This window comes from Nyctibius grandis, chromosome 27, assembly GCF_013368605.1.
Source record: "Nyctibius grandis isolate bNycGra1 chromosome 27, bNycGra1.pri, whole genome shotgun sequence".
Lineage (NCBI taxonomy): Eukaryota > Metazoa > Chordata > Aves > Nyctibiiformes > Nyctibiidae > Nyctibius > Nyctibius grandis.
In genome coordinates, this window is record NC_090684.1 from 4,006,855 (window position 1) to 4,023,497 (window position 16,643).

Below are 16,643 nucleotides of genomic sequence, written 5' to 3' on the forward strand. Positions count from 1 at the left end.
TGAGTTCCCCCTGCCTACTGTCAGATTAAACCAGAATGTACTCAGTAAAGTACAAAGCCCATGGTTTTCTTGTCGTGGGGCTGTTAAAGGCATGACTGATCAGTGTAAGGCTGCCTTTGCTGAGAGCAAAACACTCCCGTGTAATCCGGGCTGAAATCTGGCACAGCGTGTGAAACGCTCACTGTCATCCATCAAAGAGTTACAATGCAAACGTGAAGTAAGTAGCACAGAAACTTCTTGAAACTAAGATTAATTGTTTTTTCTTCTGAGCAGCCTCACTGGTTGCATTGTTTTACGTTGAACGTTTTATTTTTGTAGTGTGAGCACCTCTGTTTTTTAAAAATAAACCTGATTTGTGGCTGACCTGGGGCAGCCTGCGGAAGGGAGCTCTGCCCAGAAGAGGTGTCAGACTAAGCCGGTTTGTGGATTTTCGCCTGCAGCTCCACGAGTGTGAATAATCAACGCTGTAACAAACAGCACCTCATTAACAGCAGCCTCGAACCGCCGCCACCCTGCGCTTACCGGCGGCGGCCGCCAGGGGGCGCGGCGGGGCGGCGGCGGCGCGCGGGGGCCGGCGGGAGGCGGCGGGGCGGGGCGGGAGGCGGTGGCGCCGCGATGGGGTCCCGGCGCCCGCGGCCCTGAGCCCCGCGGCATGGCCGGACTCATCAAGAAGCAGATCCTGAAGCACCTCTCCCGGTGAGGCACCCGTGCGCGGGCCTTCCTCCTCTTCCTTATCCTCCTCCCGGGGGGCTGCGGGTCGGGGAGGGCCCGGGCCTGAGCGGCTGCCGTGGGGCTTGGGGAGCGCAGGGCCCGGCTGACAGCCCCGCTGTGGAGCTGCCGGGCCCGGGGGTGTCTGAGGGCAGGGGGGCTGTGGGGCCCGGGGCTGTTGGGCCAGTGGAGGGGTCTGAGGTCCCGGGGCTGTAGGGCCAGTGGGGGGGTCTGAGGTCCCGGGGGCTGTGGGGTCAGTGGGGGGGTCTGAGGGCCCGGGGCTGTGGGGGTGTCTGAGGGCTGTGGGGCCCGGGAGCTGAGGGCCCAGGGGGAGTGGGCCCTGCCTGCTGTCAGTGGACCCTGCTGCCCTCCCCTCAGGGCTGTATCCTGCTGGGATCAGGCCCTTCAGATCCCCAGGCCGGTGCCCCCCATGTGCGGGAGCTGCTTCCAGCCCGGCCTGGCTCCTGCCGCTGCCGGTCTTGCCTTGGTGCTGGAGGTGCAGGGAAGTGGCTGGCTGGGTGTGTGTTCCTGGGGGGCTGCGTTTGCTGACCCTCGGGGGTAGCTGTAGGCCTGGGCTGCTTCCAACAGCAGCTCCCGCTCGACTGGGAGCGGATGAGTGTGAATAAAAAGCTCAAGAGAAAAGAGGAGAATATAAACAGTGAAAGGTACCAAGGGTGAGAAGGAATGCTGTAATACCTGATATGCTCAGGCACTTGCTTGTCATTTTCATTGATGTTTTGTTGTTTTCAATGAAGTTCATTAAATGCACTAAAAGGTGCCTTGAGGAAGACCATCATCTGGTGCTTCACGTGTAAGACTGTGAGTCATTAAATACAGCTTCAGCTGTGGCACTGCCACTGACTGGGGGTTGACCTTGGACAAATTGCAGTGCCTCAGTTTCCCTCTTGTTTGAAAAAAAAAAAAGAGCTGCATGAGAACTAGTGGTTCTGTGTTATCTCGTGGCCATGGGCATGTCCTCCCTCTGCATTGCTGAAAGATCAGAATGGTGAAATATAAAGGTGGGAAATCTCTGAGGATAGTGGTGAAGGCACAGCGTTGCCCAGTGCTTTTCCTCTCTGTGCTTTATGAGCTGCAAATGATCGAGTCCTTTCCGTTTTTACTGGTGGAGAAGCTCAGATACAAAGCGAGGGGCTTGAAGTGCCTTGTATGGGATTACGTGGTGTTAGTGCTGGAGCAAGGAATTGAGACCTGGGAATCCTGCCTCTCTGAGGCTGGTAGTAAATCCTGAGTGTTTCTGGACCTGAGAAGAATCCCCACTAACTTTAAGCGAGCAGTCTCCTCAATAAAGTGTCTGTCTGCAGCCGTTCTGAGTCACTAGTTGCTCAGTGCTCCAGCTTCCCAGGCACTGTACCGAAAGGAGTGTAATAGAGCCTGCTGCTTGATCTATTCAGTGCGCTAATTTAAATGAATTTCTGCTAGACCTGACATCACAAATCTCCGAGCTTTCTGCCTCATTCCGCCTCAAATCGGCGTGTCACGCTCGTTGTGGATTCATTCTTCTTGTCCGGAGGCACTGAAGTATTTATAACAAGGAGGGATGGATGACAGCAGTTGTTAATGGAGGCTGAAATAGAGCTGGGCTTTATTCCTAGGTACCATTCCTCCTAGGATGAAAGGGGGTGTGTGGTGTTCTTATGGATAATTATCTTTCTTTAGATAAATACACTTTTCTTGCTGGTGCTTTTACTTAATTTTGCTTTTCAGTCTCCCTTACCTTGCGCTGTTACAACGTGGTCCTGCTCCAAGTGCCCCTTTTCCCCTCTGATCAGGACAGTTAGTGTTCCCCTGTGTCTCCTTTGTGCGGTTCCAGGGAGAATGGGGGGTCACGAAAAATTCTGCAGCTCTACCTGTTTTCCTACTAGCTGGACTTACTCTGTCATTTGGGGTGCTTGGTCTGATCCTGCCCCTCTCTCGCACACGTATTGTGGATGTTTTTTAGAAATGCATTTTGAACACAGTTTAATGTTGTATAAAAAAGATGAAGTTTTTCCATTCTGGTTTTGTTTTCTCTAAATACCTCAGCTTCTCGCTCCCTTTGGGTCTGTCTTTCAGCTGTGCTTATTTGCCCAGAAGAATTTTGCTACTCAGTCATTAATCTGCCTTTATTTTCTGCTTTCCATTTGCATATGAAATAATCCCTTGTTCCTCTTATGTCTTCATTCGAAGTGATTTCTGCATGGGGTATGTTTTTGTTCCTTTTCTATGTGGAAATTTGCAAGGAAGGGTCACGAGAGACACCAAGATCAGGGAAATATGAAAGAGTTGTTTCACACCGGCTGTTCAGATTAAGTGGATCACATGTCTAATAGGATGACAGCGGTCACTTGCGGTGATCTGTAAAGCTGGGCTTTGCCCTCGGTGACAGAGCTGAGTTATGAGTGTATTTTAGAAGGCTTAGCCTGTGTTGTGCTTTAGCAGCTTAAATTCCTAGAGCAGAAGAATCTAAAAACTTGCAGCGCTTTCACCATCTGTGCTTCTCACTCTTTTGTCCTATATTTAGCTGGGAAAAGAAAACAGATTCGGTGGTTTCACTTTTTGGTTCTTCTGCCCTGGCACATGGCTGCGGTACTGGGGTGGCAAATTCTGCAGGAGAATGTTTATAACCAAACGACAAACCGCTATAGCTGGGACAAAGGGCTCCCCTCTCCCTGCCAGCTCTCTGAAGCGTCAGCTGCTTGGTGTGTGTTTGAACTTGAATCTGGTTTGAACTCCTCCGAGGCTGTAGAACAAGAGCAGTACTTCGATTGTGTTTACCAGCCTGTAATTATTCATGGAAACACATCTGTTGCTTTAAAATAAAAACAGTGATTTACCCTTTACCTCCTTCTGGTTTTGTTTGAAAGTATCCTCTTTTTATTGTCTTTTTTTCTTTTTTAATAGTGCTCAGTGCAGCTGTAGTAGATACTTGATCTCAGAGTTATTATAAAGCTGGTATTTGTCCCCATTTGGTAACCAGGGAAACTGAGGCAAGCCAGACTGCCCAAACTTACTTAATGTAACACTTCAGGATTTGAGTTCTCAGCACTGCAGTGGAAATCCTTATAAAAATTATTTTTATTTAATTTCGTTAGGAAGCTTTTGTCTGCTGCTGCATCTCACAACTGCTTTGTGACGTTTTCTTTTGTTACACGTGTTAAAACGTCTGAGCTTGTGGAGTAATAGGCCTTCTAACTGCGCACGTTACGTGGTTTCCAGAGGAAATGCAGTATGTAATCCTTCTGTTTGGAGGAGAAGAATAAAAGTTAGGTGGAGTAAACAATCAGATAATAGCTTTGCTTGGTCCAGTTCCAAAGGGGTGATGTGAAAGAGCCACTGAGTCAGAAGCCTCTGAAAGGAAGAAAAGCTGGGGTGGGGTTCTGGGAGCAGGTTCGAATGCAGGGGAAGGAGACCACAAGTGTAGCTTTGACAGGAGCCCTGGAGAACTGCAGCTGAGGAGGAACATCAGCATTCTCTGAAAGTGGGGTGGGAAGTAATCAGAGAAGTGAGAGAGAAAAGCTGGCTGAGGTAACACTCACTGAGTGTATTCTCACTGAGGAAATACAGAGGAAAACCAGCGTGGGAAAAGAGACCTGTTTGCAGAGGGAAGAGTGCGGTGCTTGAGCCACCAGTCCAGGCAGCTGGCCGGGCTGATAACAGATGTGTGCAACAGAAATGCAGGGGACACTAGGCTGGTGGGGTTTAATTTGCTTGAGACATGCTCGTAAACAGCCTGGTGCTCGCAGAGGCCCTCTCCTGAGTTTATAAAGTACTTGAGTGCCATTGGGGTTTTTGCTCTGTTTTATTCCCAGTCTGTTACGCTGGATTACTACACACGTAGGATCTCAGCTCCTGTTTCGTGTGTTGGTCAGGACAGTATCTGCACGGTGCTGTGTTGCTGTGGAGCAAGACTGGGAGTTGTGGAAGGGATTAAGACAGTGTTCGTAGCAAGGTTTTTGGTGTCGTCTTATACTGTGCTTTGCTTCTGTTGGTTGGTTTGTTTCCTCCTTTCCCTGGTTTTGGAGGTTGCTGAATGACAGGCAATGTTTTGGACAGCACAACCTTTCCAATGAAGGCTGAAGCCAAATTATCTTTGGCAGGTGTAGCCAGGGTTATCGATCGTGCCATCAATTGTCACTTTCTTCTCCATCTGGATGTCATAGGGAGGAAGACGGGGCATGGCAGAGGTTGGCAGAACTCTCTGTCACAGCACAGTATTGGAGCCACCTTTTTGGATAAATGAGGTGGCCTTAAGAAACAGAATTTAAAATATCCTAGAAAACAAAACAATTGATTATCACGTGCAGGATGTAATACTTTGATACTTGTAGGTCAAGTACACAGCCAGAAGAAACAGCGTCATGTAACTCATCATAAACTGGACTGCGTCTTAGCAGAGCCTTTCTTCTCAGCGCCCAGTGGTTTAGACCGTTTGTCCCTTTTTCCAGGCAAGATTGCCTTGACTCCTCCCCTCTTTCATTTGCAATCGCACCTAGTCCTTGCAACAGATAAAACCACTGCTAGTAGATAAGGGAGAATATCAGGAAAGCCTGTAGTGTATCTTTAGTTTCTTCTAGATCAATTTAGCAGTCAGGAACACGTGGGTGTCGCAGAGCGTGCTGAGCTAGGAACACGTAGGCTTCTGTGGGCTGTTATTTCATAACTTGGATATAAGAGTCTCAGAATCCCTTCCTGGCCCTAAAAATGCATTTGGTATTACCCCTTCGAGGCAGTTGTGCTACTTCTGTGCCACGTGCAGACTTCAGAGCTGGCTCCAAGACCCAGAACCGCTCTCTGCCATGTGAGCCCTGCGTGTTCTGTTGCGTTACTGGATTAGCTCTTCAGTTAGTTTGGAGCTGTTTGTGCCTCTGCTCAAAAGTATGTGATCGCCCCCACCATCAAAGACAGGCTCTCAGGCTAAGACAGGACAAAGAAAGGCCATTGCAGCTGATGCTCATCCTGCTGTTTGGTGGTACGGGACTCTGTGAAGTCAGGGTGGCAGAAGTGAGATACGTTATCCCAAGGGGACCCGTCATTCTCCTCAGAAAAGATGGGGACAAGAGGCAGAAGTGGTGGTTCTTCAGCCAAGAAAATGGGATTCAGTCTCTGCTCTTCAGGAATGGTTGAGATGGGCTCTGTGGTTTGCACTGGGCAGAAGGTCAGATCACGTTATCAGATACGCATCATTTGCCCAACACAGAGGGGTGGGGAATTCCCTAGAGCGTGTTTTTACCCCCTCAGTGCTTCGATTTCTTGGCTAAATGCTGCAATCTGGAAATCACTATAAGAAAATACAGTCTGAATTCTCTGCTCTGTTTACTTGTCACTTGTCCTGAAGTGTTTTGCAGCATTGCTGTGTGCTCGAACACCGAGATGCAGCTGTGCCCTTGCAGTGACAGGCAAAGTGATGGAGCATTCGGTTAGTAAAATGTAAGGGAAACCTTCTGATTTAGAAAGATCTACCCTCAGTATAAGGTGTGTGCTTCCTGCTTAACCCTTCAGGTTTCTGTGAGTTTCCTGACCTTAATTCTAAATTAACTGGAAGAAATTTCAAGAGCGTGGTGGGTGGGGAGGAAAGCAAGAAAATTACGTCTGGGAATGGCCTGATGAAACTAGAGAATCATGGAGTGACGTAGGCAGAAGGGACCTCTGGAGAACCTTTGCCTGGGACAGAGTGTCTTTGGTAGAATTGAGACCAACATTGCAATTTTGGCTTTAGCTGCTTTAATATCCTCCTTCAGTGATCAGGGAAATTTCTACTGCTGAAGATTTGCCTAAAATAGCTGTTGCAGCTATGGGAAATATGTGAAACCACACAGCTGCTAGCAGCTAAAAATTGATTATAAAAAAGCCATTACTTTTCCATCTCCAAAGCTTTCTGTTTCTGCTTTTCAGTGCATTCTGTTCAGCCAGGTAATAATTTCTTTGGTGCCCCAGTGCCACAAAGCACACAAGTTGGAATCCAAAGCACGAAGACTTGAAAAACAAACCTGGTAGCTAAAGGCCAAAATAACCCCCTCCTGCAGCCAGCACTCGGACAAACGATGGCAGAGAATAGCAGAGGAGAAACGTGGTTGTGTTCTCACACCTGCACGGGGCTTGCACACGCATTTTGGCATGGCTGAAGAGGACTTGAGCAACACAAGTATGTTACAGAGAGCAGGTAACCCGGGTGTGGGTAACCTCCCTGAATTTTTAAGTTCTACATTTTGATCTTCATGTGGCTGAGAGCAGCAGGACACGTCTCAAAAGGTTTGGGGACAGATGGGACATGCATGCGGTTGAGTCTGGAGGGCGGTTAGCTGTGGGGTGCCTCATGTGGCTGTGGGGAACTTGCTTAATCATTTGGTGTCACAGTTTCCCCGGCGATTAAGTAGAGATAATACTAACGAGCCAGTTTGTACGTTGCTCTGGGAACACTGGCAAATAGAAGCAGTTTTGGGAAATGGGATGGAAACAGTTTGTAGCACGAAACTCTGAGCCAATTGATAAGACAGAACCTTTGTCAAGGCTCCTTCCCAGCAGTGGCTGCTGTTTTGCAGGCCACCAGGCAGAGTATCCAGCATTGAACCACTGGCAATATGTTTGTCTCTTCAGTTCTTCCATGCTGTGTCTAGCAAAGCATTTAAGGCTGGATGCAAACCCTTTAATGTCATAATTTGGAAATTTCTTATTTTCCTAGTACATTTTGATGGCTTTTTTACTTTTTAAAATTTTAATATTGAGGAATTCTTGATGGAAAGACAGAACAGGCTATTATGGAGTAAAGTAATAAACAGCTACCACTTCTTTGGTCAAGACAGGGGTAGGGAAACAGAGTGCACACATAACAGGACGTGGCATTTTCCTTTTGCAGAGAGTAATCTCTAAAATCAGGGTTGCTATGCTGCAGTTTACCAGAAGAACCAAACTGTCAGTTTTACAAAGCATGTGTCAGCTGGTGGATGCAAGGTGTTTCCAGCCACTTCCACGCAGCTTGAGAGAAGTGTGTGCTGTTTCTGGAATGCTAAATAGACTCTTGTTGCAGCAAAAATAAGTTGCACTTCAGGAGGAAAATGTGACTGGATATATCCTCACATCAGCTGCTGGGTTTTGCAGAGCCTCGTGCTGGCTGCGTGGAACCTGTCCACGCCACTGATACTCTTCAGACTAAGTGATGGGTCAAGAAAAGGGGCTGTTAAACACGACTCTTCTCCCTTTGTCTTATTTCTCCTAGGTTCCTTGAGCTCTTATCTCCTCTGCAGCTACTCAGTTGAGTCTGTAATTACCTGTTATTTTCTGTTAATCGGAACAAAAATGCTGATTGCATTCCAGGGTGAATAATTTCTTAAAATTGGAGAAATGAGACTTCTGACTAGTGCATTTATTTATATGCTTCTTCCTAGTTTTCTTTTGTGTGTTATTATTTGCTTGAGGTTTAGTCTTGGGGAATTCCCTGGCAGCTGACAAGGGTTTGCATTCCAGATTTTGAAGCATGGGGCAGCTGGCATATAAACTTTACTGAGCTTCCAGCTGATGAGCTAGAAATAGCCAAACAGTTCCTCAGTGAGGTGGAGTTCAACCCCTGCCAAAAACCCAGTCTCTTTTCCTTTCAGGTTAGTTTATGGTTTGCTTTACAGGTCTCCTAGTACCAAATTAGTTGACAGTGTGTGTGGTGCAAGAAGCACACCTAGTCTGGAGCCTTTGCAGTTTTTCAGCATTCAAGTTCTTAACAGTCATTTCTATTGGGGACAAGAAAGTGTCCTAAGGGGTCTAAGTGAGCGAGAAAGCAGTGGAGGAGTGACCTGACATTCATGCTTTGTGTAATAGTTCAGTCTTGTTCCTCATCTCTTTGGAAATGTTGATTTTCCTCTGCAAGTTTAACTTTGAATTGAATTTCTAAGTCTTTTTTACCTTAGCCATGTTGCATTGCAATAGATAACCTGGAGCTGAGAGAACTGGTAACACGTTTGTTTTGGGCCTAAAGATGTTTTGTGGTGTGTGTGAAACTGCGTTTGGCTTTGGGTGGTCGAGTGGTCCAGCCTTTTATTCAATGTGGTTGAAGCTTGGAAAAACAGAAAGCTGGTCATTTAAAGCCACCAGTGGCACGTGTGTACGGGCACATCGATGCACTTAAATCACCTCTGATACGGAGCCTACCCGTGTGGTGTTAATGGCTCTTACCAAGGCACATGGTGACGTGTACAGAGTTTGTTGTGTAACTGAAGTAGGGCGAAGTCATCAGGCTTATTGCATTGGGACCTCTTTGTCTACAAAGGAAAATATGACTGCCTACCCCAGTACTGTGCACAGTGTGCAGCTGGAGTCATGGAGGTGATTTTCATTAACAAGATGTGGTGCTTTCCATCTTCTGAACAATTGGTTAGTTTGGTATCGATCAGATTCCCTTAAATTTGAAATGGCTTTATACTAAGTTGGTGTGATACCAACTAGATTAGTACTAGCTACTGTCAAATACTGTGCGTAAATTAGTCTCATCTGCTAATTCAGCGTGTTTCTCTTCCTTGTCTGCAACTCTCAGTCTTTCAGTCTTGGCTAGTACTGTGCATGGTCACCAGACAGATTGCTCTGCATTTATACCAAAAGCTTGAGCAAGTTATATGACTTTTCTTCCTGAAAGAGCTTTTACTTCTTCTTCCTATGTGTCTGCGAGGCAGCTATTTTTTACCTTTTTGCAGAAGTTTTGATCCTTTGCCCAGTTTTATTTCCTCCAGAATTATTTTCCAGTTCATTCTCAGACACGTGTCTTGCAGTTAAAGCTTCTGCTGCTGTCTGCCTTGACAGCTTTCCTGTATTTGGCAGTCACTGACCTTTTCTTGTAGTAGTCGTGAACCTTCTTTCCCAAGTAAACATGCTCTTTGGCTCCTGAGGTAAGAAGGTTTAATATGAGGGGAAATATCCTATCACAGAGATTTTTGGATTGTAGAAGATCTTCCCAAGGAAGGCGGAATTCCCATTAAATGGCCTGTCCAAAACCTAACAGACAAGGCTCTGGGAAAGATCTTGGGTAAGGAGCAAATCTGCATTGGACAGAATATATTTTTTTCTTCCATGTCTAATTCTGTTCTTCTGCCATAGTTGCTTAGATCACATGTTTGTTTTCCAAATTAAAGCAGAAAATCTTCATCTCTTCCCTTGCTGTTATCCTTATGAAGGCAAGAATCTTGTCTGCAGCAGTTTCCCTGGGGCCCTTAGTATTGCTTGTCTGCTTTCAGAGCGCAGCTGACAAGTTACCCCCTCCCTGGATTACGTGTGTGTTGAGTATTTTTCCACCTGCTCTCTGCAACTGTGGCTAATATTGCAAGCCATGCAGTTGCTGGCTTCTGCCAATAGATGATGCTTGTCATTAAGTAAAATCAGGGTCACTGGGGTACTGCTAATTAGTTCTCACATATAAGAACCATAGTAACAAAGATATTAATAGAAATAAATGTGTTTAGCTGTAAGTAGTGGTTACATACAATAGACAATGATTACTGAATAACTGCAGGAGAAGAAGCTGAGGCAGAAAATCTAGTTTGAGCATATGAAGCTGCTGACGAGAGGGTTCCCATACCACGTGGCAGCAAGGTAATGAGAGAGAGGGATCTGAAGAGAAGTTTTATGATTTCAGACGTCTTCACCTGACGTTATCTGTCTACGTATTTGGTCGGAGACAGTGTGGCCAGACAGCTACGAATGTGAAAATAAATTTTTTATTTATGATTATAGCCTGGCTTCAGGCCAGCAATCAGATTTGGCCAAACTCCCTCTTGCAATCAGAGAGTTTGTGGCCTCTGGATATGCAGGCTGATGAATCGGGCAGTCGTTCTTTTAGTAGTGACATCATTTTTTGATGTATGTTCAAGCTGATGATTGAGCAAATAGACTGACACTCCTGTGCCTTCCCCCATCTAAAATATGAAATGAGGCTTCAAAGCAAATCACGATCTCAGACACCGCCCAAGAAAGCTGAGGGTTTCTGTAAAGAACATTATCCTTTTAGGCCAGATCCCAAGAAGGCGTTGAGGTTTAAATCATCTGGGTGCTGTTAGCTTCTTAGGATGAGACCTTCAGTCTGCTATGAAATTAGGATAGCGCTGTTAACGACTGTATCTGTCTGCTTATGAGCATTGAATGCCCGAACACTCATGTCAACTGAAGTGGAAAGAAACAGTGGGAAACAGCCTGTAGGTAAAACTCTTCCTGCAAACCACTGGGCTAAGCAAGAGGCTTGACCTAGCCGGGCTTCCCTAGCTGTAGCTGCTCTAAGCTTCTAGCTTGTGGCCTTGACTGTGAATGCAGCAAGACCTTTTTGTTCATGTGAAGCCTTTCTATGGATGCTGGTGGCTGTGGTGGTCCGTTTGGCCATTGTGTGGCAGATCAGCTTCTGGCTGGCAGGAATTTTCAGAGATGAAATGTTGCTCGTGGTATTGTTAATGGGGATGCATGCGTGCTCGTGTAAGTGTACACAGATGCAAAATGGCCTCGTGACTCTGCAGTGACAGTTCCATAGAAGATAGAAAAAGGTTTTCTGGTTTGACTTTTGTCGTGGTAATCCTGGCAAGCTCAAAAGGAGTGCTGTCCTCTGAGTTTACTGGCTTAATGCTATGTGACTTCTGTTAGAGTTGCAAAAAAAAAAGTGGAAATATCCCACACTGCCAGTTTTCCTAATAGCTACCATTTTCATTCACTTTTCTGGAAGCCAGCAATCCATGCTGCCAAAAATGTTACTGTTGATAAGTATGAATGGAGCGAGCCTGCCAACAAACATCTGAAATTGTCTGCTCTCACTGCTTTTTGCTTCCCCTGGCAGTGACCAAAGCGGTTCCTTTCAAGAAGTAATGGAGATTTGGCATCTGTTGAACTCCTGAGTTCACAGGCACACTTCATCTGTTTTCCTCTTGTAAGCTCCATCTAACGTGCATTACCTGTATCAAAATGTCTTAAATTTGAAGATTATTGCATTTGAAGATCTCTCATTCCTTTACAGGAGGAGAAACGGAGAGCAGGGGACCTGGTGATAGGCATAGCTTCAGGAATTTTGCCTGTTTAAAGGAGGGAATTTGTTTCATTTTTAGATTTTTGTTTACAAAACTTGCAGCTTCTGTTGTCCCATCATCGGTGGGGTCTGTAACCTCTCCTTCGGGGGCGGAACAGCACATTTTGGTGTATCTAGAATGCCTCATGAAAAGGATTCTTCTGTAGAGTCTGGTAGTACTTGTGGTGGCTTTCTTACCTGCTCAGGAGGATTTCTGCAGCCTTTCCCTGCAGATGATTACAAATAGTTATTTGTTTTTAGCTAGATCATGTTTCATACCGCTCTCTCCACCAGTGTCCTGTTTCACAGCTGTAGCGTCCTTTCACTACGTCACTGTTTTTTTTTGATACACATACACACTAAATAAAAGTAATGTCCTAGTTTAGACACGTCCTTATATTTTGCTTCCGCATTACCAGCACAAAGCAGCTTTCCCATCTAAGCATGCTTAGCCCGGATGAGGATTTGAGACACCCGTGGTTCGATCCTTGCTTTCCAAGTGTGAGAAAGCTGCTCTGTGCCTCAGCCTCTCCCCACCTGTAAGCTGATCACTACCCACAGCAGCCTCTGAGCTTAACAGTGCCAAGTGCTTTTCATTACCTACCTACTGAGGTAGTATTTGCTTTATTCTTAGTATCCAGTCCCAAAGGGACATGATTACAACAGCTTTCAACAGAGCTGGTTCACTGATGCAAGACAAGGATGCTCATGTGTTGCCTCTGGAGGTATTCGGTCTAATTTTCAGCGGTGTCTGAGATTGTGGGTGCTCACAGTGGGACTCCAAGCACAAACCTTACAGACACGCAGCCTGTCCCTGCATCTCCCTGCTAGTGGAGCAGCCTCTGTAGCACACGCTGGAATATGTTATTTCTTTGCGTAGATGCTGAGAAGCAGTGTTGAACTTGGCTGCCTTCCTGGGTGTGTTTAAACAAGAGAGCCTTTGGTTAAAGGGAGTAACAAGTTTAAAGTGAACGTGTCAGCCTGAGATGCTGGCAGGTGTGTTGTAAACTTGGTCTTTAATCAGCTGTGAGTGTGTACCTTCGGCTCAGGGGAGGGAGGTGACAGCATGACACAGTAAATGGCTGACTCAGGCTTATGTGGCAGCAGAAGACTCTACAGTGGCAGGGATCAAGGTAAAAAGCAGGCAAACTCACAGCTGTGTGTGCCACCCTCCTCTTCCAGGAGTTGCTGCATCAGAAGCGTAGTGTTGACATCAGTGGCTCTTCGCCATCCGTCAGACTTTCTCCTGGCGAAACGTTCACTTTGGAAAGGAGCTTTTCCTCCAGGATTGACTGACCAGCAGCTGCTCTGACATCTCAGCCCGTTTTGTCCTACACCTCGTGCTCCTACAGTGGCCACATAAGCTGCCATCCCAGCAGTGTCGCTCTGGTTCCTCCTCCCCTCTTTTACCAATGACTTTGTTCAAGATGCCCTTTGTGCCTTTCACAAAGCAGCAGCCCACACTGTTGGTGCAGGGGAAGGAGAGAGAATGGCAGCGTGTGACTAACTGTAAGACTAATCCTGCTTACGCTGACAATAGGGTCTTTCTTTCTCTTCCGCTTTCTGGACCACTGTACGGAATTAGAATTAGCATTAGCGTGGAGGAATGTGTGGAATAAGCCCTGGCTCAGTAGAGGGTAAGTTGTTCAGCAGGAAGTCTTCAAACGTGAATCCTGTGACTGCAGAGTGCAAGCTGCTTTGCTCCCTTGGTGGCAGCCCCTTCTTCACAGAAGGGTTGTTTGAGGGAGACAGCCGTCTCCATCAATACAGAGAGGTATTGCTGACACACGTACAACCTCTGCGGTCTGTTGCCCTCTAAACTGGCTCTTCTGGTTCCTTAGGGGCCAGGGTGGTTTTAATGAAGTCAGAGATTTCCAGATCTACACCACATACACTGCTCTTGAGCAGTCCTGCGCAAATTGTTTCATCTGTTGTATTTAAATCTCAGGCACATAAGGGATCTGAAGATACTAGGCTGCATGCAAGGGAGGTGGAAACAACAGAAGCCCTTAGGAGGAGGAATTGCAACCAGAGAGAGCAGCAGCTGGTGGTTGCCAAAAGGAGAGGAGGACGGGAGCTTGGGCTGGTCACTAGAGAGGGGAGTTGGGTTGCATGCTTGGACCTGCTGACCAGAGAGCAGGCTGGATTGCGAGACATGTTTAAAGAGACAGCCGTAAAAGTAATTTATTAATGATCTTTTACTTTCCTGTGTCAAAAACTTCAAAAAGAATCCAGATAATTAAACTTTTCACTGCTGATATGGCACTTCTGGGGGGAGTAAAATTGCTGACCTGTTGCAGTTTGGCTTTGGTTTTCTTTGGTTTTGTACTAGGGCAGTTTTGCTGGTTTCCAGCTTCCTAGTGCTTCAGAAGGAATTTTCAGTTTCTCAAACTTCAATTTGATTTAAAACAAACAAGTCCTTCAAATGTCAAAGTGTAAAGACATTTTTTTCTGGAGCAACCAACATACCCTGGGTTTAAAAATGTCAGAAAGGGTTTAACAAAACAGCAAGTAGACTCTTATACTTAAAATAGCTCTCTTAAAGGCTCCTCTAGTCTCAGCAGCTTTGCTGGGGGTTGTTTTTAGGGTCTTCTCTTTCTTCTCTTGTAGGTTTACCAAGAATCTCTCTCCAGACAAAATCAACCTGAGCACACTGAAAGGGCAAGGGCAGCTGACGAACTTGGAGCTGGATGAAGAGGTGCTGCAGAATGTGCTGGACCTGCCCACCTGGCTTGCCATCACTCGGGTCTACTGTAACAAGGCATCTATCAAGGTGAGTGGAGGAGGCTGCGCGCGTGTTCCCAGAGGCAGTGGAGGCCTTCCTTTGGCAGCTTCTATTTGTCACTTGGGAATTTCTGATGAAGAATCATGGTGTGATTTGATCCACACATCTCAAACCCTGTGCTTTGGGTGTGAGATGTGCTGATTGAATGCTTGAGATAGCCGCAGCAGGTTTCACCAAAGGCTGCCTTTGCCAAGCACTCTGCCCATGATGGTGGCCAGCAGCAGATGGTAGAGGATGCTGAGAGAAGCACAGGAAAAGTGTGCCGTGGTCCTTCTTCACCTTCAGGTCACTTGTTAAGCCAGAAGTGAGGTCTTTGTATTTAATAGCCACTGATGAATTTCCAAGAATTTACCCAGCTGCTTTCTGGACCTGCTTACGTATTTAACATCCAGAGTGTGCTATGGCAAAGAATTTCAAAGCTTAACTACATCTGCTGTTGCTTGTATCAAGCCTGCATACACTAGTTTTAGTTGATAACCTCTTGGTACTGTTATTGGAAGAAATAGTGAACAGTCGTTCCCTGTTCATCACCTCCACGTCACTTAGGATTTTACAGACCTCTCTCTTTGGTCATCCCGTCCCATTTCCCTGCTATTTTGATAGTGGAAGAGTTTTCTGTGTCCTCCCTCATCCCCACTGACTTTTTTTTAATGCTAAAGAAGTAACAGAGACCTCCACCAGGAAGAGAAAGTAGAGAGAATGGAGTGCAGTTCTCTGAAAGCCTAATTATGCTGTGAGGTATTGTAAAAATAAATTGAGCTTAAGTCTTAATTGTTGAAAATGCAATTCATAAGAAATGTGTGAATAGTGCGTGTGAAAAGCTGCAGACTCTGCACTTTGTCAGCCTTTATGCCCACAGTTATCCATTTACATGCATAATCACTGAAATTGTGCATGTACTTGCAGTTGCACTTTTGCACATTGAACTCCTCTTACAAATTCTTCCTCTGTGCTTTTTAGAGAAAAAAAAATGATTTTTTTCAGTTGATATGAAATGCCAGATTGTTTAATCTCAGTTGGTAGGTACTAACCATAGTTGCATTACAGGGATGTAAAAGTTTTTAGTATATCGAAGAGACTTGCTATATAAGAAATATGGTTCTGCTCTGCCAAGTGACAATAAAAATGAGCCTGTCTTGCTCATCTGATCTGCTCTGTTTTTAGAGTTGGATCAGCTTAGATTAGTAACAAACATTTGTTCTTCCTCCTACGAGAACTGCAGAATAAGTGTTGCTGTAGGAAAATAAAATGGAGCTTTTTGGTTTGTGCAGTCTTCAAAAGAGTTACCTGACTTCCAGTAACAACAGCAATTAATTGTGAACTCTTTAAGGACAAGAACATTCTCCATAAAGGAATATGAAAAATCAGAATTTGACCCGCAGAATATCTATTACTTGTGATATGTGAGATCCAAAAGCTAAGCTGGATTTATAGGTCTGGTGGCTGGAATGTCTTTTCACTTGAATGTGTGAGCCTGTTTGACCTGGATATGGTGGGACATGATGGATTGTCCCTGTGGTCATTTCTCAGAGAAGAACTTTGGGCTCAAATGGTTCCCTGCAATTTCTCAAGCTTTTCAATGTGAAGATAACTCTTGTAACCTCGACTTTGTTGTTTCAGATCCAGTGGACAAAGCTGAAAACACACCCAATCTGCCTGGTAATGTTTCCTCTCTTGTTCATTCCTTTTCTTCCTCGCTGTTTTTAATCTCTCCTGCTTGAGAAAAGGTCTGCAAAGGGAAACTGTGAAGTGCATACTCCAATTTTCATTTGATCTAAATCCTCTAGGCCCCTAGCACCCAGGGGAAGGGAAGTTCTGAGAATAGTGTTTGGCAATGAGTGACCTCCCACGAGACCCATGTTTAGCTGCAGGATGGAGCTGGGCTGAGCTCTCAGTGAAGTCCAGGGCAACCTTGTGCCTGGTTTTTGTTGTTTGTTTTCCCCTCACTTCTGAGGATTCAGATTACCCAACGATCCTGGCACTGATGGTGTGAGAGCTTTAACATGAGACTCTTGGAGAGGCATGAGACTCCAGAGCTTGTTTATCCCTGCCTTAGACTCTCAGACCTAAGGCTGGTAGGCTGAGCTTGAGTCTTGGTCTTGTATTTACTGCTCCCATGTTCTGTCTTTACAG

At 45.9% G+C, this 16,643-nt stretch overlaps 1 protein-coding gene across 1 annotated transcript in view; it reads left to right on the forward strand.

Moving 5' to 3' along the window:
- Nucleotides 1-587: 587 nt before the first annotated feature.
- BLTP3A (bridge-like lipid transfer protein family member 3A) overlaps nt 588-16,643 on the forward strand; it is a 34,694-nt gene continuing 18,638 nt past the window's right edge. The window contains exons 1-3 of the mRNA XM_068419164.1: nt 588-696; nt 14,336-14,498; nt 16,131-16,169. Coding sequence (XP_068275265.1) covers nt 653-696; nt 14,336-14,498; nt 16,131-16,169 — 246 coding nt within the window. The 5' untranslated portion in view covers nt 588-652. The remainder of the gene's footprint in view (nt 697-14,335; nt 14,499-16,130; nt 16,170-16,643) is intronic.